The sequence below is a fragment of the Salvelinus fontinalis genome, chromosome 12 (genome assembly GCF_029448725.1).
Source record: "Salvelinus fontinalis isolate EN_2023a chromosome 12, ASM2944872v1, whole genome shotgun sequence".
Lineage (NCBI taxonomy): Eukaryota > Metazoa > Chordata > Actinopteri > Salmoniformes > Salmonidae > Salvelinus > Salvelinus fontinalis.
Window position 1 is genome coordinate 6,227,940 of NC_074676.1, and position 26,501 is coordinate 6,254,440.

At 42.6% G+C, this 26,501-nt stretch overlaps 1 protein-coding gene across 3 annotated transcripts in view; it reads left to right on the plus strand.

The window, feature by feature from the left end:
• LOC129866700 (cytoskeleton-associated protein 5-A-like) overlaps positions 1-24,996 on the plus strand; it is a 37,517-nt gene extending 12,521 nt beyond the window's left edge. For 2 of the 3 annotated variants that reach the window (XM_055939515.1, XM_055939516.1), the window contains exons 23-44: positions 157-285; positions 727-921; positions 1,177-1,309; positions 5,960-6,075; positions 8,916-9,044; positions 9,688-9,840; positions 10,213-10,416; positions 12,005-12,140; positions 13,755-13,948; positions 14,253-14,449; positions 15,040-15,063; positions 15,400-15,573; positions 15,900-16,020; positions 16,304-16,483; positions 16,666-16,853; positions 17,076-17,151; positions 17,392-17,580; positions 17,707-17,835; positions 17,974-18,057; positions 18,229-18,391; positions 23,434-23,558; positions 23,824-24,996. In XM_055939515.1, coding sequence (XP_055795490.1) covers positions 157-285; positions 727-921; positions 1,177-1,309; positions 5,960-6,075; positions 8,916-9,044; positions 9,688-9,840; positions 10,213-10,416; positions 12,005-12,140; positions 13,755-13,948; positions 14,253-14,449; positions 15,040-15,063; positions 15,400-15,573; positions 15,900-16,020; positions 16,304-16,483; positions 16,666-16,853; positions 17,076-17,151; positions 17,392-17,580; positions 17,707-17,835; positions 17,974-18,057; positions 18,229-18,391; positions 23,434-23,558; positions 23,824-24,078 — 3,294 coding nt within the window. In that variant the 3' untranslated portion in view covers positions 24,079-24,996. The remainder of the gene's footprint in view (positions 1-156; positions 286-726; positions 922-1,176; positions 1,310-5,959; positions 6,076-8,915; positions 9,045-9,687; positions 9,841-10,212; positions 10,417-12,004; positions 12,141-13,754; positions 13,949-14,252; positions 14,450-15,039; positions 15,064-15,399; positions 15,574-15,899; positions 16,021-16,303; positions 16,484-16,665; positions 16,854-17,075; positions 17,152-17,391; positions 17,581-17,706; positions 17,836-17,973; positions 18,058-18,228; positions 18,392-23,433; positions 23,559-23,823) is intronic. The other variant, XM_055939517.1, reaches the window with a different exon arrangement.
• Positions 24,997-26,501: the final 1,505 nt, after the last annotated feature.

Below are 26,501 nucleotides of genomic sequence, written 5' to 3' on the forward strand. Positions count from 1 at the left end.
TACTGTACGCATAGTACACACAGACGAGCATAACAATCTAGTACAAGTGATAGACTGAGTGACTGTTTGTTGTTCTCAGTATCAGTTGTCACTCAGTATTGTATAGAGTGAATAATTGGTGTTGACTGACTCTGTGTATCCCCCTCTCCCCTGTAGACCAATGTGCGTGCTGCTGCCATGACAACCCTGCAGGCCTGGGTAGAACAGACCGGCATGAAGGACTGGCTGGAGGGAGAGGACCTGTCTGAAGAGCTCAAGCGAGAGAACCCTTTCCTTAGGCAGGAGGTACAAACACAGCCCTTCAGGTCATCTCTTAAAGCCTGCCTCTTGTAGCTTGCAGTACTATGTAATAAAGATGTGGTTAGGTGCTGGTATCATGGGTATTGTGTGGAATCTGAGCACAAGGTTGAAACATTGGGGGCATCTGGAATGGGAAGCGTAATACCTCCCAGCCATGTTGGATGGCCATGTACGTTTAGAATCTCTCCCCGGCACAGCCAGAAGAGGACTGGCCACCCCTCAGAGCCTGGCTCCTCTAGGTTTCTTCCTAGGTTCCTGCCTTTCTAGGGAGTTTTTCCTAGCCACTGTGCTTCTGCATTGCTTGCTGTTTGGGGTTTTAGGCTGGGTTTCTGTAAAAGGACTTTGTGACATCTGCTGATGTACGAAGGGCTTTATAAATGCATTTGATTGAGAAAGACCCATATAGCATGCCCCTTCCCTCCCCAGGTGCTGGGCTGGCTGGCAGAGAAGCTCCCCACCATGCGTACGGTGCCCTCTGACCTGATGCTGTGTGTGCCCTACCTGTACTCCTGTCTGGAGGACCGCAACGGAGACGTGAGGAAGAAGGCCCAGGACGCCCTGCCCATCTTTATGATGCACCTGGGCTACGAGAAGATGTTAAAGGCCACTGGAAAACTCAAGGTACGCCCTGTCATGGAGGAGATGACTTGGACAGGCTAAATTTAAAGATATAAAAGATGACTGAATGACTAATTGATAGTGGAGTGAAAGAAAGTGAAACGGAGCTGGTTTCAGTCTGGATTCCCAGGCTAGAGTACATTGTCTTACGTCCGGTTCATGGCTACGTTGTCGTGTTAGAATGACGCAATCCTTCGGAAGCCAATGGGCTTGTATTGTTGTTCTGTACTGACTCTGTGTCCCCCACTCTCCCTGTAGCCTGCCTCCAAGGAGCCTGTGTCTGCCCTGCTGGAGAAGGCCCGGGCAGTGATGCCAGCCAAGCTTGCTCCACCTCCTGGCAAAGCTGGCGCAGCCAAGTCTATCAGCGGCGGTGCCCCTGCTGCAAAGTCAGGTTGGCTTGCTTCTCAGTTACTGTTTGAATGATAGGTGATCAAATCATATTGTACTTGTCACATGTGCCGAATACACAAATGGTCACCCGGACGATTTACATTGAGCCCCCCCCTCGACTAACCTGTACCCCCGCACTTTGAGTTGGTACCAGTACACTCTGTATATAGCCTCGTTACTGTTTTTTTTTGTTACTTTTTATTACATTTGTTACTTTAGTTTATTTAGTAAATATTTTCTTAACTCTGCATTGTTTAACCTGTCTAGGATCAGCGTGGCGCTAGCGGCACACCCCCCCCCCCCCCCCCCCCCACTGAAAAACCAGTGCCGCGAAATTCAAAAAAAATATTTTTTTAAAATATTTTACTTTCACACATTAAAGTCCAATACAGCTAATGAAAGACACAGATCTTGTGAATCCAGTCAACATTTCCGATTTTTAAAATGTTTTACAGGGAAGACACAATATGTAAAGATGTACATCTATTACCTAAAAACACATTAGCATAATCCACCATCTTTTATTTGTCCACCAACACCAGTAGCCATCACCAATTCGGCTAAACTAAGATATTTATAGCCCCTAACCAACAAAAAAACTCATTAGATGACAGTCTGATAACATATTTATGGTATGGGATAGGTTTTGTTAGAAAAAAGTGCATATTTCGGGTAGATGGCATAGTTTACAATTGCACCCACCGTCACAAATGGACTAGAATAATTACAATGAGCAACGTGTTTACCTAACTACTAATCATCAAACATTTCGTAAAAATACACAGCATACACGAATCGAAAGACACAGATCCTGTGAATACAGACAATATTTCAGATTTTCTAAGTGTCTTACAGCGAAAACACAATAAATCGTTATATTAGCTTAGCACATAGCAATTAGCAGCCCAGCATTGATTCTAGCCAAAGTGAGCGATAAAAGTCAACATCGCCAAAAGATATAAATTTTTTCACTAACCTTCTCAGAATTCTTCCGATGACACTCCTGTAACATCACATTACAACATGCATATACAGTTTGATCGAAAATGTTTATATTTAGCCACCAAAATCATGGTTAGACAATGTGAAATGTAGACAAGCTGGTAAAGAAAAAGTCCTTGCGCCACTTAGACAGTGATCTACTCTTATACATAAATACTCATAAACGTGACTAAAAAATATAGGGTGGACAGGGATTGATAGACAATTTAATTCTTAATACAATTGCGTTATTACATTTTTTAATTTATCCTTACTTTTCAATACAGTTTGCGCCAAGCGAAGCTACGTCAAAAAACATGGCGTCCTAAGCCACTAAAATGTTTCGACAGAAACACGATTTATCATAATAAAAATGTCCTACCTTGAGCTGTTCTTCCATCAGTATCTTGGGCAAAGGATCCTTTCTTGGGAGAAATCGTCTTTTGGTGGAAAGCTGTCCTCTTGCCATGTGGAAATGTCAACTGCGTTCGGGATGAACTGAAAAGCGTGCCCAACTTTTCACATCGTTGCAAAAATAAATGTCCCAAAATCGCACTAAACGGATATAAATTGCTATAAAACGCTTTAAATTAACTACCTTATGATGTTTTTAACTCCTATAACGAGTGAAAAGATGACCGGAGAAATATAACAGGCTAAACTAACGCTTGGAACAGGTGCGCGCCGGTGTCCTCTAGGCTCATGACGCAGCTCCCAAAGAATGACTAGCTTCAGGGTTTTTTCATTTGTAGGGCCTGTGAACGCGCAATCGACCCCGTTGGAATCGTCATCACGTAAAGGCATCCAGGGGAAGACGTAAGAAGTGTCCGTATAGTCATAGCAACGACAGTGCCCTTTTAACTGACTTCAGAAGAGTGGCCAACATTTCTCAAATCTGACTCCATGTCAGGGAAATTGCTGTAGAATGGGCTCTGTTCCACTTAGAGACAAAATTTCAACTCCTATAGAAACTATAGACTGTTTTCTATCCAATAATAATAATACTATGCATATTGTACGATCAAGGATTTTGTGGGAAGCCGTTTAAAAAATTAGCCAAATTAGCATAAATAGTCTAAACAGCGCCCCCATCCCCAACAGGTTAAAACCTCTACCGCTTCTCTCTCCCGGATCCGGCATCCTCCTCATCAAAAAAGCTCACTAGCATAGCCTAGCCTAACGGGACAGGGATATAATTTCATGAAATCACAAGTCCAATACAGCAAATGAAAGATAAACATCTTGTGAATCCAGCCATCATTTCCGATGTTTAAAATGTTTTACAGCGAAAACACTGTGTTTATATTAGCTAACCACAATAGCCAAACACACAACGGCATGTTTTCACCATGTTTCCACCGCATTGGTAGCTTTCACAAAACCCACAAATGGAGATAAAATGAATCACTAACCTTTGGACAACTTCATCAGATGACAGTCTTATAACATCATGTTATACAATACATTTATGTTTTGTTCGAAAATGTGCATATTTAGAGCTGCAAATCGTGGTTATACGGTTATATGTGAATAAGTAGCAACAATTCACCAAAATCTCCGGAGATATTTTGGACAGTTATCTAATCAAGGAACTCATCATAAACTTTACTAAAAAAATACATGTTGTACAGCAAATGAAAGATACACTGGTTCTTAATGCAACCGCTGTGTTAGATTTTTAACAGCGCTCACATATTCTCCGCCTTGTTGGAGCCAACATTTACCACAAAAATACGAAATAACATCATAAATATTCTCTTACCTTTCTTGATCTTCCATCAGAATGTAGTGCAAGGAGTCCTATTTCCAGAATAAATCGTTGTTTGGTTTTAGAATGTCCATTTCCTCTGTTGAATTAGCAACTTTGGCTAGCATTGTGGAGCGCACGTGTCCATCATCTCTTGGCGCAAAGAACAAAAAATTCCAAAAGTCCCAATAAACGTTGAATAAACTGGTCAAACTCGGTTAAAAAATCCTGCTTTATGATGTTTTTCTCATATGTATCAAATGAAATCAGAGCCGGAACGATTTGCCGTGTATACCGAACGCTTTTCAGAAGACAATGTGGAGTTCCCTCGCGCTCCGTCGAAAACTGACAAAAGCTCTTATTCGGCCTCACATCAAGCTAGACAGACACCCCATTCAACCTTCTACTGACTGTTGACATCTAGTTGAAGGCGTATGAAGTGCATACAGATCCAAAAATAAAAGCCAGTTGAATAGGCAGGCCCTGACAGAGCCTCGTTTTCAGATTTTTCACTTCCTGTATGGAAGTTTGCTGCCAAATGAGTTCTGTTTTACTCACAGATATAATTCAAACAGTTTTAGAAACTTCCGAGTGTTTTCTATCCAATAGTAATAATAATATGCATATTGTATGATCTAGAACAGAGTACGAGGCCGTTTAATTTGGGCACGATTTTTTCCAAAGTGAAAACAGCGCCCCCCTATTCACAAGAAGTTTTAAGGGCTTGTAAGTAAGCATTTCACGGTAAGGTCTACCTACACCTGTTCTATTCGACGCATGTGACAAATACAACTTGATTTGATCCTACAGCACGGTAGAAGCTGATAAGGAGCCTTTTGAAACGTAGACTTGGCACTCCGGTACCGCTTGCCATGCGGCAGCAGAGATAAGTCTATGACTTGGGTTACTGGAGTCTTTGACAATTTTTTGGGGGGCCTGATATTGCCTATTATTATAGGTCCTGGATGGCAGGAAGCTTGGCCCCAGTGATGTACTGGAACGTGCGCACTACCACTCTGTAGCGCCTTACGGTCAGATGCCGAGCAGTTGCTGTAACAGGTGGTGATGCAACCGGCCAGGATGCTCTCGATGGTGTAGCAGTAGAACTATGAGTGTGCAGAACACAGGATGCATCCCAAATGGCACCCTATTCCCTATTAAATACACATTACATTTGACCAGGTTCAATAGGGCTCCCCTAAGCCCTAAATAGGGGAGTATACGCCTTTCATGTGGCTATATCAGCAATGTAGCATCAGAAATTGAGTTTGAAGAGGGGGATCTATCTTTTCCAATTTTCTTAACTTTGTTAGGTTCTAATTCTCAGAGTAAAAAACTCTACGGACACTATGAAAGCTTAACCAAGTTTATTCTGCCCAGAGGATCAATACAGCTGCATTAGACAAAAACATTTTCACACAAGCACTGATATTTAACGGTTCCTCATAGGCTGAGTCTCCTCAAACATCGTTCTTTACTGCTAGGCAGGACACTAGTGATACGGGCCATCAACTTTTATTTCTCCCTTAAGGTAACCTGACCTCAACCCCCCCCTCCAACACTAATCCATGGCTCTCTCCCCTTATTAATGCCTGCCACGTAATCACTTCCCTGCACTCAATACATTCCAAGCTTAATTGCACACACTATCTACCTTCCTCCTATAACCATTCACTTCTGGTGTAGACCCTCTAAACCTCAGCACTCCCTCCGTGACATGAATAAGTATATTTCATATTCTCAGAACCCAACATCTTGAGCAAGCAAACATTTCTCTAGCTCCCTTGGACAGGTAGCCTGTTTTGTAAAATGTCGACTTTGACTGTAAATCTACATAAAAGTGTCTTCTATAATAGAGTATTGTTTATATAAGCCGTGTTCATCCCAGAACTTCCTAACCACTCTGTTGTTGGTGTTGTGCAGCTTTGTCTAAAGCTAAACCTAAACCTGTTATTGACGACGACGATGATGATGATGACGACGAGCCTGAGCCCGAAACTAAGACTAAGAAAGTGGTTAAGCCTGGAGCTGCTAAAAAGGTATGCATTTATTCATTTATTAAGTGTTTATTTGTCTGGCACCGTGTACAATTAAAACATACATTTGATGCATTGTTCCAGATATACAGTGCCTTCAGAAAGTATTCATACCCCTTGACTTATTCCACGTTTTGTTGTTACAGACTGAATTCAAAATGTATTAGATTTTTTTTCTCACTCATCGACACGCAATAACCCATAATGACAAAGTGAAAACATGTTTTTAGAAATGTTAGCAAATGTATTGAAAGTGAAATAAAGATATCTAATTTACTTAAGTATTCACACGCCTGAGTCAATACTTTGTAGAAGCACCTTTGGCAGCGATTACAGCTGTCTTTCTGGTTAAGTTTAAGAACTTTCCACACTTGGATTGTACAATATTTGCCCATTTAAAAAAAATAATAATAATAACAATACTTTTTTTTAAATTCTTCAAGCTCTGTCAAATTGGTTGTTGATCATTGCTAGACAACCATTTTCAGGTCTTGCCGTAGATTTATGTCAAAACTGTAACTCAGCCACTCGGGAACATTCACTGTCATCTTGGTAAGCAACTCCAGTGTAGATTTGGCCTTGTGTTTTAGGTTATTGTCCTGATGAATGGGGAATTCATCTCCCAGTGTCTAGTGGGAAAGCATGAAACACGTTTTCCTCTAGGATTTTTCCTGTGCTTAGCTCCATTTCGTTTCTTTTTTATCCTGAAAAACTCCCTGGTCCTTAAGGTTTACAAGCACACCCATAACATGATGCAGCCACCACTGCTTGAAAATATGTAGCGTATTGGATTTGCCCCAAACATGACAAAGTTAATTGCTTTGCACTTGGTATTGTGGAGTAACTACAATGCTGTTGATCCATCCTCAGTTTTCTCCTATCACAGCCATTACAAATATCTGTAACTGTTTCAATGTCACCATTGGCCTCATGGTGAAATCCCTGAGCGGTTTCCTTCCTCTCCGGCAACTTGAGTTAGGAAGGACGCCTGTATCTTTGTAGTGACTGGGCATATTGATAGACCATCCAAAGTGTAATTAATAACTTTACCATGCTCAAAGGGATATTCAATGTCTACTTTTTTATTTTTACCCATCTAACAATAGGTGCCATTATTTGCTAGGCATTGGAAAACCTCCCAGGTCTTTGTGGTTGAATCTGTGTTTGAAATTCACTGCGCGACCGAGGGACTTTACATATAATTGTGAGTGGGGTACAGAGATGAGGCAGTCATTCAAAAACACTATTATTGCACACAGTGAGTCCATGCAACTTATGTGACTTGATAAGCACATGTTTACTCCTGAACTTATTTAGGTTCGCCATAACAAAGGGGTTGAATAATTATTGACTCAAGACATTTCAGATTTTTATTTTTTTATTAATTTGTAGAAGTTTCGGAAAACATAATTCCCCTTTGACATGGGGTATTGTGTGTAGGCCAGTGACAAACAATCTCAATTTTTAAATTCAAGCTGTAACACAACAAGATGTGGAAAAAGTCAAGGGGTGTAAATGCTTTTTGAAGGCTCTGTGGCTAGACCGATAATGTTTGTCTCCAGTCCTTGGGAATCTTACTTGCCACTGTACCGAATTAGATTTTTCATGACAATCTCATTCAGCACTTGGCACACCATGCTACTACTATGTGCCAGCTTTTCTCTCTGAACTGGATATTTCATTCTGCATTCAATAGAACACCCCCCAGGAATCTGTTGTGAGCTTGGATAAAGATAGGGTCAGTAGTCCTAAAAGACTTACAAAGGGGAAGCCTAGCAGCCAGCAGGTACATGGTTGGAGTCGAGCACCACTGTGTTACTAATATGTGACTCAGGTATTACTAACTGGGTGGACTGAGCCTTGCACCGGGTGTTGAGACACTGCACGTGTGTCTGTCTCTAAAACTATGTTGGTCAAAAAAGAAATGCATGTTTTGTGGGTACACCCACAAAACACTCTGTGAGGCTGAACACAATATCTAAACTATGTATGTTTTTGCTTTTATATTTAGTATTATCTTGTAGTAATATTTTGTCTAGCTTCTCATACCCCTTGACTTATTCTCATTTACAGGCTGAAATCCGAGTTCTCTACATTATAAACATATGTTTATAATGTAGTCTTTTAAACCTATGTCTTTGTCTGACCATGCTATAAATGAGTTTTACAACTTTTATATATAGCTTTTATATCTTATGTTTCTGAACTGTCTTTTAAACCCCCCCGTTTCTCTACCACATATTCTGAGCACAATATATATCTAGCTTTTATATACAGGAAATTGCCAAAATGATGGCAACACTTGAGTAAATGAAAGCAAGTGCTTTCATAAGAATTAAGCAATTAACATCCCATTATGCTTAAGGTCATGTACAAAAATGCTGGGCAGGCCATTATTTTGGTCGCCGTGGCTATGCCCCCATCCACAGGGCACAAGTTGTCACTGAATCATTTGATGAGCGTGAAAACGATGTAAACCATGGCCGTCTCAGTCACCAGATATCAACCCAAATGACCACTAATGGGAGATTCTGGAGCGGCGCCTGAAACCACCATCAACAAAACACCAAATGATGGAATGGATTGTGGAAAAATTGAGCCGCATCCCTCCAATAGAGTTTCAGACACTTGTAGAGTCTGTACCAAGGTGCATTAAAGCTGTTCTGGCTCGTGGTGGACCAACGCCCTATTGAGACCCTTTATGTTGGTGTTTCCTTTATTTTGGCAGTTACCTGTAGCTCTATCTTGTAATGATGTTGTTTCTGTGCTTTTTATCTTGTTCTGATAATGTCTCTGTGCTGTCTTGTAAACCTTCCCATTTCTCTCCTCTGTCCCGTCGTCAGGGTGTGCTTGGGAAGAAGGCCCCGGTCACTAAGGCCACTGCCAAGGATGAGGAGGACAGGTCTGGTGTTATCTTTATCCTGGTACCCAACGGCAAGGAACAGAGGATAAAGGAGGAAAAAGGGCTGAAGGCACGTAATATAGAATATAATAATATATGCCATTTAGCAGACGCCTTTAACCAAAGCGACTTAATCATGCATGCATTTCATTTATGGGTGGTCCCGGGAATCAAACCTATATCCTGGCGTGGCAAGCTCCATGCTCTACCAACTGAGCTACAGAGAAGTCCTGTCACCTTTTTAGCTATTCAGTTTGTCACCTTGTAGCTTTTCACTTTGATAAAAGGAGTGGGTGAGGTGTCTCTTTGTTGTCAGGGGAGGTAGTGCAGTGTTGAAGGAAACTCGGGGTTGATCAAAAGGACAGTATTGAAATGAGTCATGTGTTTCATCTGCTCCCTGACAGTTTTTTTTTTTTGTGGCATTTTGGATGCCCAAGATAATACTGTTTGCTGAGGAAGAAATATTGTTTTATTCTATCCTTTGTTTAACCTGGCGAGTCAGTTAAACTGAGTCAATTTGCGGAAAATCTAATTGGCATAATAAAAAAAATTTAAACTTTGTTTCAGCAACGATTATTTTTGGTTCTAAAAGTAAAAAATGTAATGTCTAAATGATCCTTGGTATGACCATCTTAAAACCTATACCCCCCCCGGTAAATGTGAGTAAGTAACGCTGATATACGTCTTGAATAATCATCTCACTTGTGATGCAGGTGTTGAAATGGAATTTCCAGACCCCGCGAGATGAGTATGTGGACCAGTTGAAGACTCAGATGTCCACCTGCTTCGCCAGATGGCTCCAGGACGAACTCTTCCACGCTTCTGACTTCCAACGCCAGGTCAAGGCTATTGGGGTCATGGGAGAGGTAAGAGCCCCGCAGGAGACAGCAAAACACATTTTTTTTATTAGATAGAGCCCTTGGTGAGTCTTTCTTTCTTATTCATACAGGTTTGTGTTATTGAGATTATCTTTTTTGCAACAGAACTATATTCTTAAGAGTGAAAAGGATTCAAATATCTAATCTTATTTTTAGTTTATTTCTGACGGGAGTTACAGGGAAAAGTCTCCTGTTTCTCCACTTTTTGCCTCCATCACCTTCACAAATCAGCCAAAGCCGTGTGGTAGATTCTGCCTATTATCTACAAGTTTATTTTAGACTAAAACCATTAGTGTTTCTTTGAAACGTACGGGCGTTTGTTTACTTGACTGACTACAATGTTATGTTTCCACTCATTAGCGAATGGAGGATGAGCTTGAGGGCACACTCAGCTGCTTGGACCTGATCCTGAAGTGGTTCACACTGCGTTTCTTTGAGACCAACAGCACTGTGCTGATGAAGGTGCTGGAGTACCTCAAGCTGCTCTTCCCCACGCTGAGCAGAGAGAACTACCACCTCAACGAATACGAGGCTTCCTCCTTCATTCCCTACCTCATCCTCAAAGTAAGTCACCTCCATCCCCTACCTCGTTCTCAAAGTACACTACATTACCAAAAGTATGTGGACATCTACTCATCGAACATGTTATTCCAAAATAATGGGCATTAATATGGAGTTGGTCCTCCTTTTGCTGCTATAACAACCTTCACTCTTCTTGGAAGGCTTTCCACTAGATGTTGGAAGGTTGCTGCGGGGACTTGCTTCTGTTCAGCCACGAGCATTAGTGAGGTCGGTCACCGATGTTGGGCGATTAGGCCTGGCTCGCAGTCAGCGTTCTAATTCATCCCAAAGGTGATTGATGGGGTTTAGGTCAGGGCTCTGTGCAGGCCAGTCAAGTTCTTCCATACCGATCTTGACAAACCATTTCTGTATGGACCTCGCTTTGTGCATGGGGGAATTGTCATGCTGAAACAGGAAAGGTCCTTTCCCAAACTGTTGCCACAAAGTTGGAAGTACAAAATCGTCTAGAATGTCCTTGTATGCTGTAGCATTAAGATTTCCCTTCACTGGACTAAGGAGCATTGGTCGACCCATGAAAAACAGCCCCAGACCATAATTCTTCCTCCACCAAACTTTACAGTTGACGCTATGCATTGGGGCAGGTAGCGTTCTCCTGGCATCCGCCAAACCCAGATTCGTCCATCGGACTGCCAGATGTTCCTTGGAGTGATGTATCACGCTTCACCGAGTTTCCACTGCTCCAAGCTTTACACCACTCCAGCCGACGTTTGGCATTACACATAGTGATCTTATGAACAGTTCTTGTGCTGACGTTGCTTCCAGAGGCAGTTTGGAACTCGGTAGTGAGTGTTGCAATCGAGGACTGACAGTTTTCACGCGCTTCAGCCATTGGCGGTCTCGTTCTGTGAGCTTGTGTGGCCTACCACTTCGCGGCTGAGCTATTGCTCTTAGACGTTTACACTTCAATAACAGCACTTACAGTTGACCAAGGCAGAAATATGACGAACTGACTTGTTGGAAAGGTGGCATCCTATGACGGTGCCACGTTGAAAGTCACTGAGTTCTTCAGTAAGGACATTCTACTGCCAATGTTTGTCTATGGAGACTGCATGGATGTGTGCTCGATTTTATACGCATGTCAGCAACGGGTGTGGCTGAAATAGCCGAATCCACAAATTTGAAGTGGTGTCCACATACAAAAAAGTGTATATATAGTGTAAGTCACCTCCATCCCCTACCTCATCCTCAAACTAAGTCACCTTATTCTTCATCTCCTACCTCATTCTCAAGTTCACCTCATCCTTCATCCCCTACCTCAACGTAAGTCACCTCTTCCACCACCCCGACCAGTGTTAAAATTATATCTTTCAAATACTTAAACTCTGCTTGATTGAGCTCCCTTGGCGCAGTAGGATCAGTGGGATAGTCCCACATTTTGAATACCACACATCTGGCACTCAGGGTAGACTTAAGCAAATATTCACAATATTACAAATACTTCAAATACTATTTGAACCTAGGTCTGGGACCACCACACAGTTTCTCCATGTCGTGTGTGGTCTCTGTTTATAGAAGCTATGGTTTGTGTGACTAACCATTTCTTTTTTTACATCCTTTTTTCCCCTGACAGGTTGGGGAATCAAAGGATGTGGTGCGTAAAGACGTGCGTGCCATCCTCACCATGCTGTGTAAGGTCTACCCTGCAAGCAAAGTCTTCCCTTTCCTCATGGACGGGACCAAGTCCAAGAACTCCAAACAAAGAGCTGGTAAGACCAAGTGGACCAAGGCTAGAATAAAGAACTAGACATCATTTATTGCATTGTCAAATCTTATGTTCATTGTAATAATAGTAAAACTTATATAGTGTTTTTCAAGGACCCAAAGTTTCTTAAAGATATACTCCTCCTTAATGCAACCGCTGTGTCAGATTTCAAAAAAGCTTTACAGCGAAAGCACACCATGGAATAATCTGAGTAGAGCGCTCAGGCACCAAAACAAGCCATACAGATACCCGCCATGTTGTGGAGTCAACAAAAGTCAGAAATAGCATTATAAATATTCACTTACCTTTGATGATCTTCATCGGAATGCACTCCCAGGAATCCCAGTTCCACAATAAATGTTAGTTTTGTTCGATAAAGTCCATATTTATGTCCAATACCTCCTTTTTGTTTGTGCAATTAGTCCAGTAATCCAAACGTGCAGGCACTAGGTCCAGACAAAGTCCAAAAAGTTATATTACAGTTCGTAGAAACATGTCAAACGATGTATATAATCATATAGTTAAAAGTGAAATTTACCCAAAATCCAGAAACTCACAAGTGATTCCATACATTGAAACTAGTTCAGTTGAGTTTGCCCTCTCTCTTTCTCTCTGGAGTGCAGAACTGAGAAGGCTGCAAAAACAGGTCATGTCACTTGTGACGTTGCTGGATGCAGGCTTCACTCTGCTCCGTTGTCAGTGAATGCATGATTCACAAATCTGCGAACTGTGACATTCATTGTTTTATTGAAAGCGTAAGGCTGAATCTTGACTTTTGAAATGTACACTGCCGTTCAAAAGTTTGGGGTCACTTAGAAATGTCCTTGTTTTCCATGAAGACATACATGAAATGAGTTGCAAAATGAATAGGAATATAGTCAAGACGTTGACAAGGTTATAAATAATGATTTCTAATTGAGATAATTGTCCTTCAAACTTTGCTTTCGTCAAAGAAACCTCCATTTGCAGCAATTATAACCTTGCATTCTAGTTGTCAATCTGAAGAGATTTCACCCCATGCTTCCTGAAGTACTTCCAACAAGTTGGATTGGCTTGATGGGCACTTCTTACGTACCATACGGTCAAGCTGCTCCCAGAACAGCTCAATAAGGTTGAGATCCGGTGACTGTGCCGGCCGTTCCATTATAGACAGAATACCAGCTGACTGCTTCTTCTTTAAAAAGTTCTTGCATAGTTTGGAGCTGTACTTTGGGTCATTGTACTGTTGTAGGAGGAAATTGGCTCCGATTTAAGCGCCGTCCACAGGGCATGGTAGCGTAGCCTAGTGGTTAGAGCGTTGGACTAGTAACCGAAAGGTTGCGAGATCGAATCCCCGAGCTGACAAGGTACAAATCTGTCGTTCTGCCCCTGAACAAGGCAGTTAACCCACTGTTCCTAGGCTGTAAATCTATATTTCAGTTTAATTATTTAATACCTTTGCGTAACAAAATGTGGAAAAACTCAAGGAGTCTGAATCCTTTCCGAATGCACTGTATGAGCCTTATGTATTTATGACAAGGGGGGTTGAGAAGACAAGACATTGTGCCACCTTCAATATCCTTATTTGTATCTCCTCGTTGTGGCACGAACAAACCATTCTCTCCCTGTATTCCCCTAGAATGTCTTGAGGAGCTGGGCTGTCTGATAGAGAACTATGGAATGAACGTCTGTCAGCCAACACCGGCCAAATCCCTGAAAGAGATCGCTGTTCACATCGGAGACAGGGACAATTCAGTACGCAACGCTGCCCTCAACACAGTGTTGGCTGTGTACAATGTCTGTGGGGACCAAGTCTACAAACTCATTGGCAATGTAAGATACTCCTACTACTACAATATACTGCAATAGAGGTTATGTCACAAAGCAGGATCAATGAGTTAGCCAGCAAACTTAAATGTTCAGAAATTAATATTTTTTAAAATGTTTTATATGCTTGAAATGGCCGTGGACTGTTTCAACCAACAACTCATAGTCAACTTTCACTTTATTAATGAACCAGAAAATGTGAATGTTTTTTAAAGTTGTCTAACTTAGTATCCTGCTTTGGAGTATAACGCCTCTGGAGATGTCATCTCCGGTGTCTAGCTCCAACATCCTGTCTGTCTGTCTTCTGCAGCTGTCTGAGAAGGAGATGAGTATGTTAGAGGAGAGGGTCAAGCGCTCCGCTAAGAAGACCCCTGCAGCAGCCCCACCACCCGCCAGACAGGCTGCAGAGAGAGAGAGGCCCCAGAGAGAGCACTCCTCCAACCCCAACGCCACCTTCATGAGGAAGCCTGCTCAGCAACCTCAGGAGGATGTGCCCGACAAGCTCAAGTATGGGATGGGTCAAATCCCTGACCTGGTGCCTCCTCAACCACCTACCTACCAAAGCATGGTTTTCTATTCTAACTGATCTATGGGTTTTTTAACTTGAGTCTGGTGATCTAGCAGTTACAAGTGCCACTGTACTTTACTCACATTCATGGCAAAAAAACATTCTGTCCATGTCTTAAGACCTTACCCGCAAACTGTCGTAAGGATAAGCCCTCTTTTATGCTCCTCCTCAATGTCCGTCTTTTACTCTTTTCACACTGACGAGATGAGCCGAACCGTGTCGAGCTCTACTGCGCTGGCCAGGTTACGCAGCCGTCATACGTGCTTGAACAACAATTTGAAAGAAGACATATCTGAGCCGGCACAGTGAGATGATAAAAAAAAAATATCGTACTTTGTCGCCAGAAGGAAATTGGTTTTGCACGGTTTGGGTTGGCACGAGGGTGTGAAAAGAGTATTTGCGTGGTCTTTCCTTCTCCTATTCTGTTTGGTTTCATTGCATGGTGTGTGTGTGTGGTCTCTTAATCCTCAGCCTCTCTTCTCCTTTATAATTGCTCTTCTCTTATCGCTGCTCTGCTCTCCATGGACAGAATAATGTATCGCACTTATAGGATGTGAGTACCGCCGTGCCTCTCCCAGACAGTGTGCACTCTGCTCTCCAGAAGCACTCAGAATGGGGATGTAATGTAGATGAATCTAAACGTAACACTCACCAGTCTTAACTAAATAGTTCAGTTGGTGTCGTCCCCCCCCCCCTCTTCCTCGTCGTCCTGTGTTAATGGCAACCTTCCATACTAGCAAACCACTTAGGGTGAAGCAATGTATTACACAGCCATTCCAAATAGTATGCTGGTGCGGGTATATTGGAACGGAGATGTGTGACCCGACCTGTTTGTCTGGGTTGGTTTCGATGACATTGTTCTGAATTATCCTCTTCTGTTCTCCCCCAGCCAAGCGCGGGCTCAGAACGCTCTACGGGAACACTCGCACCCGTCCATCCCCAAGGAGTTTCAGCTGGACCTGGACATGATTGAGAACGACCACACACGGGTCAGTGAGCTGCCCGACCTGGTCCAACACAAACTGGACGAACTGCTGGAGCCCATCACGATGCCAGAGCCCAAGTGAGTGTCTGTTTGAACGGACCCAAACTTTATGCCAACCCGTCCCAAGTCTTAGACCAACGCTGGCCTGAACTTCCATTTCAGTCTTTTTCACAGTAGTTCTGAAATAGCAGAGGGATGAACAGTAGAGGGATGAACTTTTAAAGTATGGATACATGGTTAAACTGTCTGAGCATTATACCAACACTGGCTGGGAGGGATGTGCATTGATCTACTGTAGAAGTTTTTTTTCGAATTTCTAAGATCCAAGAGACTTGTGACGGTTGTGGCATCCCAAGGCAAATGACAGTGAGTGGTTATGTAATTAGTTGTGTGTGTTTCCCCAGGATCCGCTCTGTCTCGCCCCACTTTGATGATCTTCACAACAGCACCGCTTCCACCATCAACTTTGTCATCTCCCAGGTGGCCAGTGGAGACATCAACACCAGCATCCAGGCTCTGGCACAGGTTGGTACATCACTGTAGTATAGGCTCAGGTACACCATGGTGCAATAGCAGGCTCTCCTGTACGGAGTCTTTTATTGAAAAAGAGGTCATCAAACCTCGATTTCCGTCTACCAATAGTTGAGTGAAGGATACTTGGGAGTCTGGAAATGGGAGACTAGGGAACATCAAACTTCGACCTATCTACCTGCAGTACTCTGCTCTGCTCTAGTTAGAAACGAGAAGAGCGCAAGCAGTGGACAGTGTCTCTGTGCGTATTAACCTCTGTCTCTCCCCTTCCCCCAAGATTGATGAGGTGCTGAGGCAGGAGGACAAGGCGGAGGCCATGTCAGGTCATATCGACCAGTTCCTCATCGCCACCTTCATGCAGCTGCGCCTCATCTACAACACACACATGGCCGACGACCGCCTCGACAAGAAGGACATCTTCAAGCTCTACAGCTGTATCATCGGCAACATGCTCTCAGTGAGTAGTGACTACACATTCACACCACTGAGGGGTGATACTGGTCTGTTGTTTCAAAGAGTTGGCTCAGTCTCTCTAAAGAGGTTTTGTTTTAACATCTAAAACCACACTGGAGTAGGCTTAGTAGACTGGTGTGGACATCTGTGCCACTGCTGTGTTTGTGTGTCACCTGTGTACTGTAGTTGTTCTCTATGGAGAGCCTGGCGCGAGAGGCGTCTATGGGGGTTCTAAAGGACCTGATGCACGGTCTGATCACCCTGATGCTGGATGCCCGGGTGGAGGACATCGAGGACGGACAGCAGCTCATTCGCTCCGTCAACCTGCTGGTGGTCAGAGTACTGGAGAAGTCTGACCAGACCAACATCCTCAGGTCAGAACTCAGAACCTTGACTTTATTGCATTCAGTTTTACGGGGACAGTGCACATTAAGTAACATTTCTCGAAATGCCTTGTCCTGAGAAATGTTAGCGATGGCTCGGGTACTTCTGAGCCTCTGAGCAGCAGAATGCACCCTGGCTAAGGTTGATACAGTATTCTGGAAATGCCTTCATCTGTATCTAGTATTTCTGTCTGTCTTTTTCTCTTCTCCCAGTGCTCTTCTGGTGCTGCTACAGGACAGCCTTACCACCTCATCAGGGTCTCCTATGTTCTCTGAACTGGTCATGAAGGTATTACTATTTCATTTGTTATGGGAGTGTTTACTTTTGTCTGGGCATGATATGTATGGTGTTTGCACATGAGCTAGTCAGATGTGTATTCCCTGTTCTTTGGGACATTTGACCTTTTTAGCTCGAAAACAAATGATTACCTATTTCCAATCCAAATCATTCTGAATAATTATTTTGAGGCTCAATGAACAAATTTGAAATGTAATATATTTAACCCTCTGGTACTCGATGTTTCTCTAGTGCCTGTGGCGTATGATCCGGTTCCTGCCAGAGACCATCAACAGCATCAACCTGGACCGCATCCTATTGGATGTCCACAACTTTATGAAGGTGTTCCCCAAGGAGAAACTGAAGCAGCTGAAGTCTGACGTTCCCCACAGGACCCTCAAGACCCTGCTGCACACACTGTGTAAACTCACTGGAGCCAAGGTACGTACTATACATACCCAAAGCTCATTCACATCCAATAGTTGAGTGATTTTGTTGTCTGTGGTTTTGATTAAGTAGACCATAGTGTAGGCTGTTGTTTTGACCGTGTTGCTTTGCTGTGTCTAGATCCTGGACCACATGTCCATGATAGAGAACAAGAATGATTCTGAGCTGGAGGCCCACCTGAGACGAGTGGTCAAACACTCTGGAAACTTCTCTGGCATGAAGTCTGACCGGGGCACCGAGAAAGGCCAGGTGCGTTGAGTTAACGTCATTCAAGTGAATACACCGCTTTTAAAATAGTTGTGGATAACACAAAGTTTTTACCAACATCTCTGTAGTGCAACTTGAGTCCACTTCCATAATAGCCTAATGTATTCTTGCTGCTTCCAGGATGACAGGATGTCGAAAGCTAAAGTGAGCGACATCCTCTCTGAGATATTCAAGAAAATTGGCTCCAAGGAAAACACAAAGGAGGTGATTATTTTTCTTTATTTCCTTGGTCGTTCATGTATTCATACCTTGATTTTACGGTTTGCACCCTCTTGTTAAGGTCTTAATTGTAAAAGATGGTGTTCTCAGTGACTGGCTAAATTAATTTACAGTACCAATCCAGAATTGTGAGTTAACTGTTTGTTGTTTCCCCAGGGCCTGACGGAGCTGTATGAGTATAAACAGAATTACTCAGACGCTGACCTGGAGCCCTTCCTGAGGAACACGTCTCAGTTCTTCCAGAGCTACGTGGAGAGAGGCCTCCGCATGATCGAGTCGGAGAGAGAGGGCAAAGGCAGGATCCAGCCTTCTAGCACAGGTACTAACCCTGAAAGATTAAAGGGGAATTCCACTCAAAAGTTTAAATGAAGTTTTGTTCTTTGCCTTGTAATATTTTATCTGATAAGACTGTCTACCATGTGTCTAACCCAGAGATTGTACAAATCTGTAGCAGAGTAATAGGAAATGCAATCCTGACATCAGCTCTAGTGCTTTGGTATAAACAGTGTTAGTATTGTTTGAATTATTATTGAGGATTACTAGTAGCTAACCACTGTATGTACAGTGGTTAGTACAAAATTTGAGTCTGCTATTCACAAGAAGCATTGCCTGATGTGAACCATGCCTCAAACAAAAGAGATCTCAGAAGACCTAAGATTAATAATTGTTCACTTGCATAAAGCTGGGAAGAGTTACAAAAGTATCTCTAAAAGCCTTGATGTTCAATAGTCCACAATAAGACAAAGTGGAGTGGCCCAGTCAGAGTCCTGACCTCAACCCGATTGAGATACTTTTCGTGCCACTGTATATTATTAAAACAGAGTCTGGTGCTCTCTGTGTGGATAGGCCACTGGGAGTAGACAGATACCAGACTGCACTCTGGTCAAAGAGTGATGACAGACACAGAAGCCCAGTCTAGGTGTTTAATGATGAAGCAGAGTATACATGTGGTCTGTGTACAGAGAGAAACGGAATAAAATAAATAGAATGTTACTACAATGTAAATCAAATAAACAATATTACATTAAACACTAATGTCAACCATTCCTATACACAATTGACAATAAGAGAAAAATAACACCATAATTCCTCAAGGGAATTAACATTAGTTTGACCAACTGGTAGGCTAATCACACAATTGTACAAAATGGTAAGAGAACTGGTGAAGAAAGTTCACCCACTACATGCCCATTTCTTGTACTTACATATAACAATAGCAACAGGAATATTATAAAAGTGAAATAAGTATTTGTCCTGACTACATTTGGTCAAAAAAAGCACAAATATCCCTGCAAATGAAAACGGTCTGATCTCCACAAAAGCCAGCCTAACTAAGAAATACATTTTGTTGGTTGCCATGGTGAATAATCCAATAATTGTTAGACATTTACATTACATTTAAGTCATTTAGCAGACGCTCTTATCCAGAGCGACTTACAAATTGGTGCGTTCACCTTATGACATCCAGTGGAACAGCCACTTTACAAACAGTGCATCTTTTAAGGGGGGGGGGGGGGGGGGGTCAGAAGGATTACTTTATCCTATCCTAGGTATTCCTTAAAGAGGTGGAGTTTCAGGTGTCTCCGGAAGGTGGTGATTGACTCCGCTGTCCTGGCGTCGTGAGGGAGTTTGTTCCACCATTGGGGGGCCAGAGCAGCGAACAGTTTTGACTGGGCTGAGCGGGAACTGTACTTCCTCAGTGGTAGGGAGGCGAGCAGGCCAGAGGTGGATGAACGCAGTGCCCTTGTTTGGGTGTAGGGCCTGATCAGAGCCTGGAGGTACTGAGGTGCCGTTCCCCTCACAGCTCCGTAGGCAAGCACCATGGTCTTGTAGCGGATGCGAGCTTCAACTGGAAGCCAGTGGAGAGAGCGGAGGAGCGGGGTGACGTGAGAGAACTTGGGAAGGTTGAACACCAGACGGGCTGCGGCGTTCTGGATGAGTTGTAGGGGTTTAATGGCACAGGCAGGGAGCCCAGCCAACAGCGAGTTGCAGTAATCCAGACGGGAGATGACAAGTGCCTGGATTAGGACCTGCGCCGCTTCCTGTGTGAGGCAGGGTCGTACTCTGCGGATGTTTTAGAGCATGAACCTACAGGAACGGGCCACCGCCTTGATGTTAGTTGAGAATGACAGGGTGTTGTCCAGGATCACGCCAAGGTTCTTAGCGCTCTGGGAGGAGGACACAATGGAGTTGTCATCCGTGATGGCGAGATCATGGAACGGGCAGTCCTTCCCCGGGAGGAAGAGCAGCTCCGTCTTGCCGAGGTTCAGCTTGAGGTGGTGATCCGTCATCCACACTGATATGTCTGCCAGACATGCAGAGATGCGATTCGCCACCTGGTCATCAGAAGGGGGAAAGGAGAAGATTAATTGTGTGTCGTCTGCATAGCAATGATAGGAGAGACCATGTGAGGTTATGACAGAGCCAAGTGACTTGGTGTATAGCGAGAATAGGAGAGGGCCTAGAACAGAGCCCTGGGGGACACCAGTGGTGAGAGCGCGTGGTGAGGAGACAGATTCTCGCCACGCCACCTGGTAGGAGCGACCTGTCAGGTAGGACGCAATCCAAGCGTGGGCCGCGCCGGAGATGCCCAACTCGGAGAGGGTGGAGAGGAGGATCTGTTGGTTCACAGTGTCGAAGGCAGCCGATAGGTCTAGAAGGATGAGAGCAGAGGAGAGAGAGTTAGCTTTAGCAGTGCGGAGCGCCTCCGTGATACAGAGAAGAGCAGTCTCAGTTGAATGACTAGTCTTGAAACCTGACTGATTTGGATCAAGAAGGTCATAAAAGGACACATAAAAGGAAACATCAGAGTTTACTGGAATCTCTAAATGAAAATACTGGCAGATCAATAATGTCCTTGTAGGTCTAATTCTAGGATTAGACCTACAAGGATTCTAAATGAATATCTAAGGGGCTTTTAGACAATTAAAATGTAGCTTAATTAATTTTATGAATATTGTGGTTTTTCTATTTCCCCAAAAAACTGTAGGCCTAATGGTTTCTATTAGGAAGATATGGCACTGTACAGCGTGTTTCTATTCCAAGAAAACTCAAATGCATTTGTTACTGTAGCTGCTTTAGTGTAACTTACTTATTGGCATAAAGGCCTACTTAAATATATAGTACATCAATAAACTAATTTGTGCACGTCATCACACAGCATACAAGTCTTTAAATGCAGTCAAGCATTTTAGTTATAAAACTAAATGACAAAGGGAGCATTGATTCATTTTTCAATTACGGCTAAAGCAATTTTAATTAAGGGTTTCTGTTAGGAAAATATGGCACTGTACAACCTGACCGGTCAGGAGGAGGCCTAGGCTACTGACTGCGAGTGAAGAGCAAAATAACCCTTACATTGCCACATACAAATCTGATTGATTTATAAAGACCAGTCCTCATACTGTCATTCAGTGATATTTATTCCCACCGCCCCAACAGGTCCACAGACGACATAATCGCCATCACACTGCATACTGTCTTATCCCATCTGGACAAAAATAATAATAATAATAATAATAATAATAATAAAAATACCTATGTAAGAATGCTGTTCATTGACTACAGCTCAGCATTCAACACCATAGTACCCTCTGAGCTCATCATCAACCTTCACCTCAGGTGGTGAAGTTAGGAAACAACATCTCTACTTCGCTGATCCTCAACACTGGGGCACCACAAGTCTGTGTGCTTAGCCCTCTCCTGTACTCCCTGTTCACCCACAACTGCATGGGCATGCAACTCAATCATTAAGTTTGCAGACGACACAACAGTAGTTGGCTTGATCACCAACGACTACGAGACAGCCTACAGAGAGGTGGTGAGGGCACTCGGAGTGTGGTGTCAGGAAAAGAAACTCACAAAACGTCAACAAAACAAAGGAGATGACCGTGGACTTCAGGAAAGAGCAAATCTGTCATTCTGCCCCTGAACAAGGCAGTTAACCCACTGTTCCCCAGTAGGCCGTCATTGTAAATAAGAATTTGTTCTTAACTGACTTGCCTTGTTAAATAAAAGGTACAAAAAATTTACAAATATGGATCACTAGTCACTTTAAAGATATACTTCTCCTTAACGCAACCGCTGTGTCAGATTTCAAAAAAGCTTTACGGACAAAGCACACCATGCAATAATCTGAGTACAGCGCTCAGACACAAAAACAAGCCATACAGGTACCCGCCATGTTGTGGAGTCAAAGTCAGAAATAGCGTTATAAATATTCACTTTGATCTTCAACAGAATGCACTCCCAGGAATCCCAGTTCCACAATAAATGTTTGTTTTGTTCGATAAAGTCCATTTATGTCCAAATACCTCCCTTTTTGTTCGCGTTTAGTTCACAAATCCAAATTCACGAGGCGCAGGCCAGACAAAGTCAAAAGGTTCCATTACAGTTCGTAGAAACATGTCAAATGATGTATAGAATCAATCTTTAGGATGTTTTTATAATAAATCTTCAAAAATATTCCAACTGGACAATTCCATTGTCTTTAGAAATGAAAAGGAACGCAGCTAACTCTCACGGGCGCACGCCTGACTGAGCTCATGGCCTTCTGCCAGACCCCTTAGTCAAACAGCTCTTATTCTCTCCCCCTTCACAGTAGAAGCCTGAAACAAGGTTCTAAAGACTGTTGACATCTAGTGGAAGCCTTAGGAAGTGCAATATGACACTGTATATTGGATAGGCAAAGACTTGAAAACCTACAAACCTTAGATTTCCCACTTCCTGGTTCGATTTTTTTCTCAGGTTTTTGCCTGCCATATGAGTTCTGTTATACTCACAGACATCATTCAAACAGTTTTAGAAACTTCAGAGTGTTTTCTATCCGTAATAATATGCATATATTAGCTTCTGGGCCTGCGTAGCAGGCAGTTTACTCTGGGCACCTTATTCATCCAAGCATCCAGCCATAAGAAGTTTTAAGCAATGCCACATTAAATAGTGCCACTTTAATAATGTTTACATATCTTACGTATATACTGTATTTTATACCATCTATTGCACCTTGCCTATGCCACTCGGCCATCGCTCATCCAAATACTTATGTACATATTCTCATTCACCCCTTTTTAGATTTGTGTGTATTAGGAAGTTGTTGGGAAATTGTTAGATTACTTGTTAATGTTACTGCACTGTCGGAACTAGAAGCACAAGCATTTCACTACACTCGCATTAACATCTGCTAACCATGTGTATGTGACCAATAAAATGTTATTTGATTGAAGTGGAAAAAGTCGAGAGGTTTGAATACTGGACGAATGCATTCATTGATATTACTGTATATGCATGTGCTGGACTGCTTGAAATGCGCTTCAGTTGCTGTGACGAGTTCTGTTGAAGTTAAATGTTTCTCTGTTCCAGTGATTCCCCAACATGGCCTAGACTCTGGCTCAGTGCCTCTGAACGGAGAGGAGATGAAACCTGCAGTGTACTACGAGAGACTGAAGATTCTGAGACAGAGACAAGGACTGGAGAACAACTCCAGGGTTAGTTTATGTTGATCACATTGGTGCCACTTGGCTTACAATTTCACATTCATATTATGATGTTGATGTAGAATTTGAATACTTGCTTTATTAATGACTGTCCCCATTTATATTATAGCTTGTCATACCCAGTGATGTAGCATTGTTTCTTGGCTTGCTTACTTTAAATTTGAAAGCTGATCACCTGTTCTCTTTCCACTCCCTTCCCGCTTTCCCCTCCCTTCTCTTTCCCGTCTCTCTCCCTCTCTCATCTCCATCCTAATAGCAGGCTCAGCTGTTACAGCAGGAGGAGGGGGACAGTGGACTGATGCGTCCCATCACCTCCTTGCTGTCCAAGCCCTCGGTGGCCTCCTCCACAGACATGCTCCAAAGCAAACTGTCTCAGCTCAAAGAGTCCCGCGAGTCCCACTTCCAGCAGGAGCAGTCCCACTCCCACAGCCCCACTCGTTGCTCGTCCCCCTCCGCCAACCTCGACGACCTCAAGAAGAGGCTGGAACGGATAAAGAGCAACCGCCAATAAACGAGCCCTGACCCCCAAGCTCATCTCTATACCCAGTCTATCTAATGTGTTAGCCAGCCCCCACCCTCGACCAGATACACAACCTTGGCTTTACCCACCCCAAAACCCTGCTCTTGTCCTGGCTTTCTTTTTCTGGGTAACCCCCTCTTCTGTGTAAATTCAAAAAGCACCTGTCTCATTGTATAATATTCTGTAAGTGGACAATTTTTTTGTTGAGTATCGTGGCACAATTTTGTGTGTAATAATCATGGATGCTAACCACTCAACGCTTTTAAGTGTCAAGTTAGGGACATAGTGTACAGTTTCCATGTGCAGAATGCTGTAATATGTGTAACTTAATCTAGCCTTTTTTTTTTTCTCTTTTTTTTTTAAAGGTTTTGAATTTCATAGTCAAACCATAACATGTCTCTTCTCTGGGCCTCCAAGCAGGGTTGGGGTCAATTCCATTTTAATTCAGTTATTTCTGGAAGTAAACAAAAAAAACTAATGTTTCCTCAGAGAAGCATTTAGGAAAATCTGAGTAGGAATTGGAATGTCAGTTTACTTCTGGAATTGACCCCAACCCTGTTTCTAGGCTCTGTCAGTTCATACCACTGTTTGCTAAACTTGCTATTTTGCTTTTCCATCTATGAAGTTAAGACTTGTAAAACTTGAAGGATTGATTCTGTTCTCGAAGTAAAGCAAGGAGCATGGCATGAAGTAATTGTTTTTGTAATAAAGTTTGCATTACTAAAATATGCTTTAAGTCATTGGTTTAATAATACTCCCATCTTGCATACTGTAGCAGAACGTCACTAATTCTGATGCATTGTTTTTGTATTTAATTCAAATGGAAGTAGTCTTAAATTGTTGCTCTTATGGGTTTTAAGTGTATAATCGATAGTGAAATGGCAATAAAGTTGTTTTTTTAACAAACTACCTAATGTGGATACGTTTTGCATTTTATTCTTGCTCGATTGAACACATCACTGCACCACATGTTGAGTGATGTACATTTATATTAAGGCATTTCAGAACTTCAGCTCATAAGTTACAATAAAGGCAAATATACATAAATTGCATTTGTGTACATAAATATACAATCTGCGGTAATGTCTCAAGACGATAAAGTGCCGAAAGGACACAACATTTTAGACATCTGACAAGCTATTTTTCTATTCCATACAATATTCTGAAAAGGCCAATGGATAATGGAAGATGTGGCATACACATGCAGGAAAACATTGGACATTTAATGGCAGGATATCAAGCTTTCCACAGATTTCTGTCATCAAATCTTTAAGCCAACGAGCGTAGAAAACCGTGTTTCCAGACTGGAAGCCTGGCCCTCGGCATGTCTTTTTTGTTGTGATTTGCAGCAGTACTTACAGCTGTGTTGACATGACAACTGGGTCTGATTTCCAAACAGAAAGCTATGAAGAGCCATGTAAAATGTTCTGCTCACTGATTGAACGTTGCATACAGTCAGTTGCCTGAATTAGGATTGATTTCTATCTCTTGCTACACAAATCCGTGTCTGCAGTGTTGAAATATGCTACTTTCTTTGTTTACTGTTGTGGTATCATCAGATAATAGCATCTTATGCTTTCGCCGAAAAGCCTTTTTGAAATCTGACATGTTGGCTGGATTCACGAGTGTAGCTTTAATTTGGTATCTTACATGTGTGATTTAATGAAAGTTAGATTTTTATATCATTTTATTTGAATATGGCGCGCTGTATTTTCCCTGGCTATTGGCCAGGTGGGACGATTGCGTCCCACCTGCCCCAGAGAGGTTTTAAATGTCTTCAGCTTTCTAAATTTTTTTTCCCCTTTTATAATAAAAACTCAATAAAAATGTCTGCAAGACTCTGGCGATCCGAAGAAGTCTCTGCTCACCGTACCATCCTCAGACGAATGGATTGGTAGAAAGGATGAACGGGACAATACAGAGGTATAAGCAACATCTGTAGACTGATGTTATAACATATTTAACAGGCAGTAGTGGTTTTGAGTTCATCAATTGCAATGTTATAAAAAAAATCACATTCTAAGAATAACTTGTGCCAGATTTACCTTCATTGTCTTTCTTCTTTTCTGTCAGACCATCAATGCCTACATGTTCCATCTGGTGCGGAATTTTAACAGGCAGTCAACCGAGCAAGCTTTCTACATTGACACCTTTGACATTACTGGCATTTGGCGGAGCAAGAAATCAAAACATAAGGTTGGTTGGATTATTCTCATAATATCTTGTGCCATATAATTTTCTATTCAATCATATTTACAGATCCATCTCTAAATTAGTGGGCCAAAAACCCACAAGCACCTTGGTGCCGTAATGTATTGTTTAAGAACCAAGAATCAAATGACAACTAAATACTCCCCCTTCTACCTGATGTTCGGTAGAGAGGCTCGCTACCCATCAGAGGGTTCCAGAACATT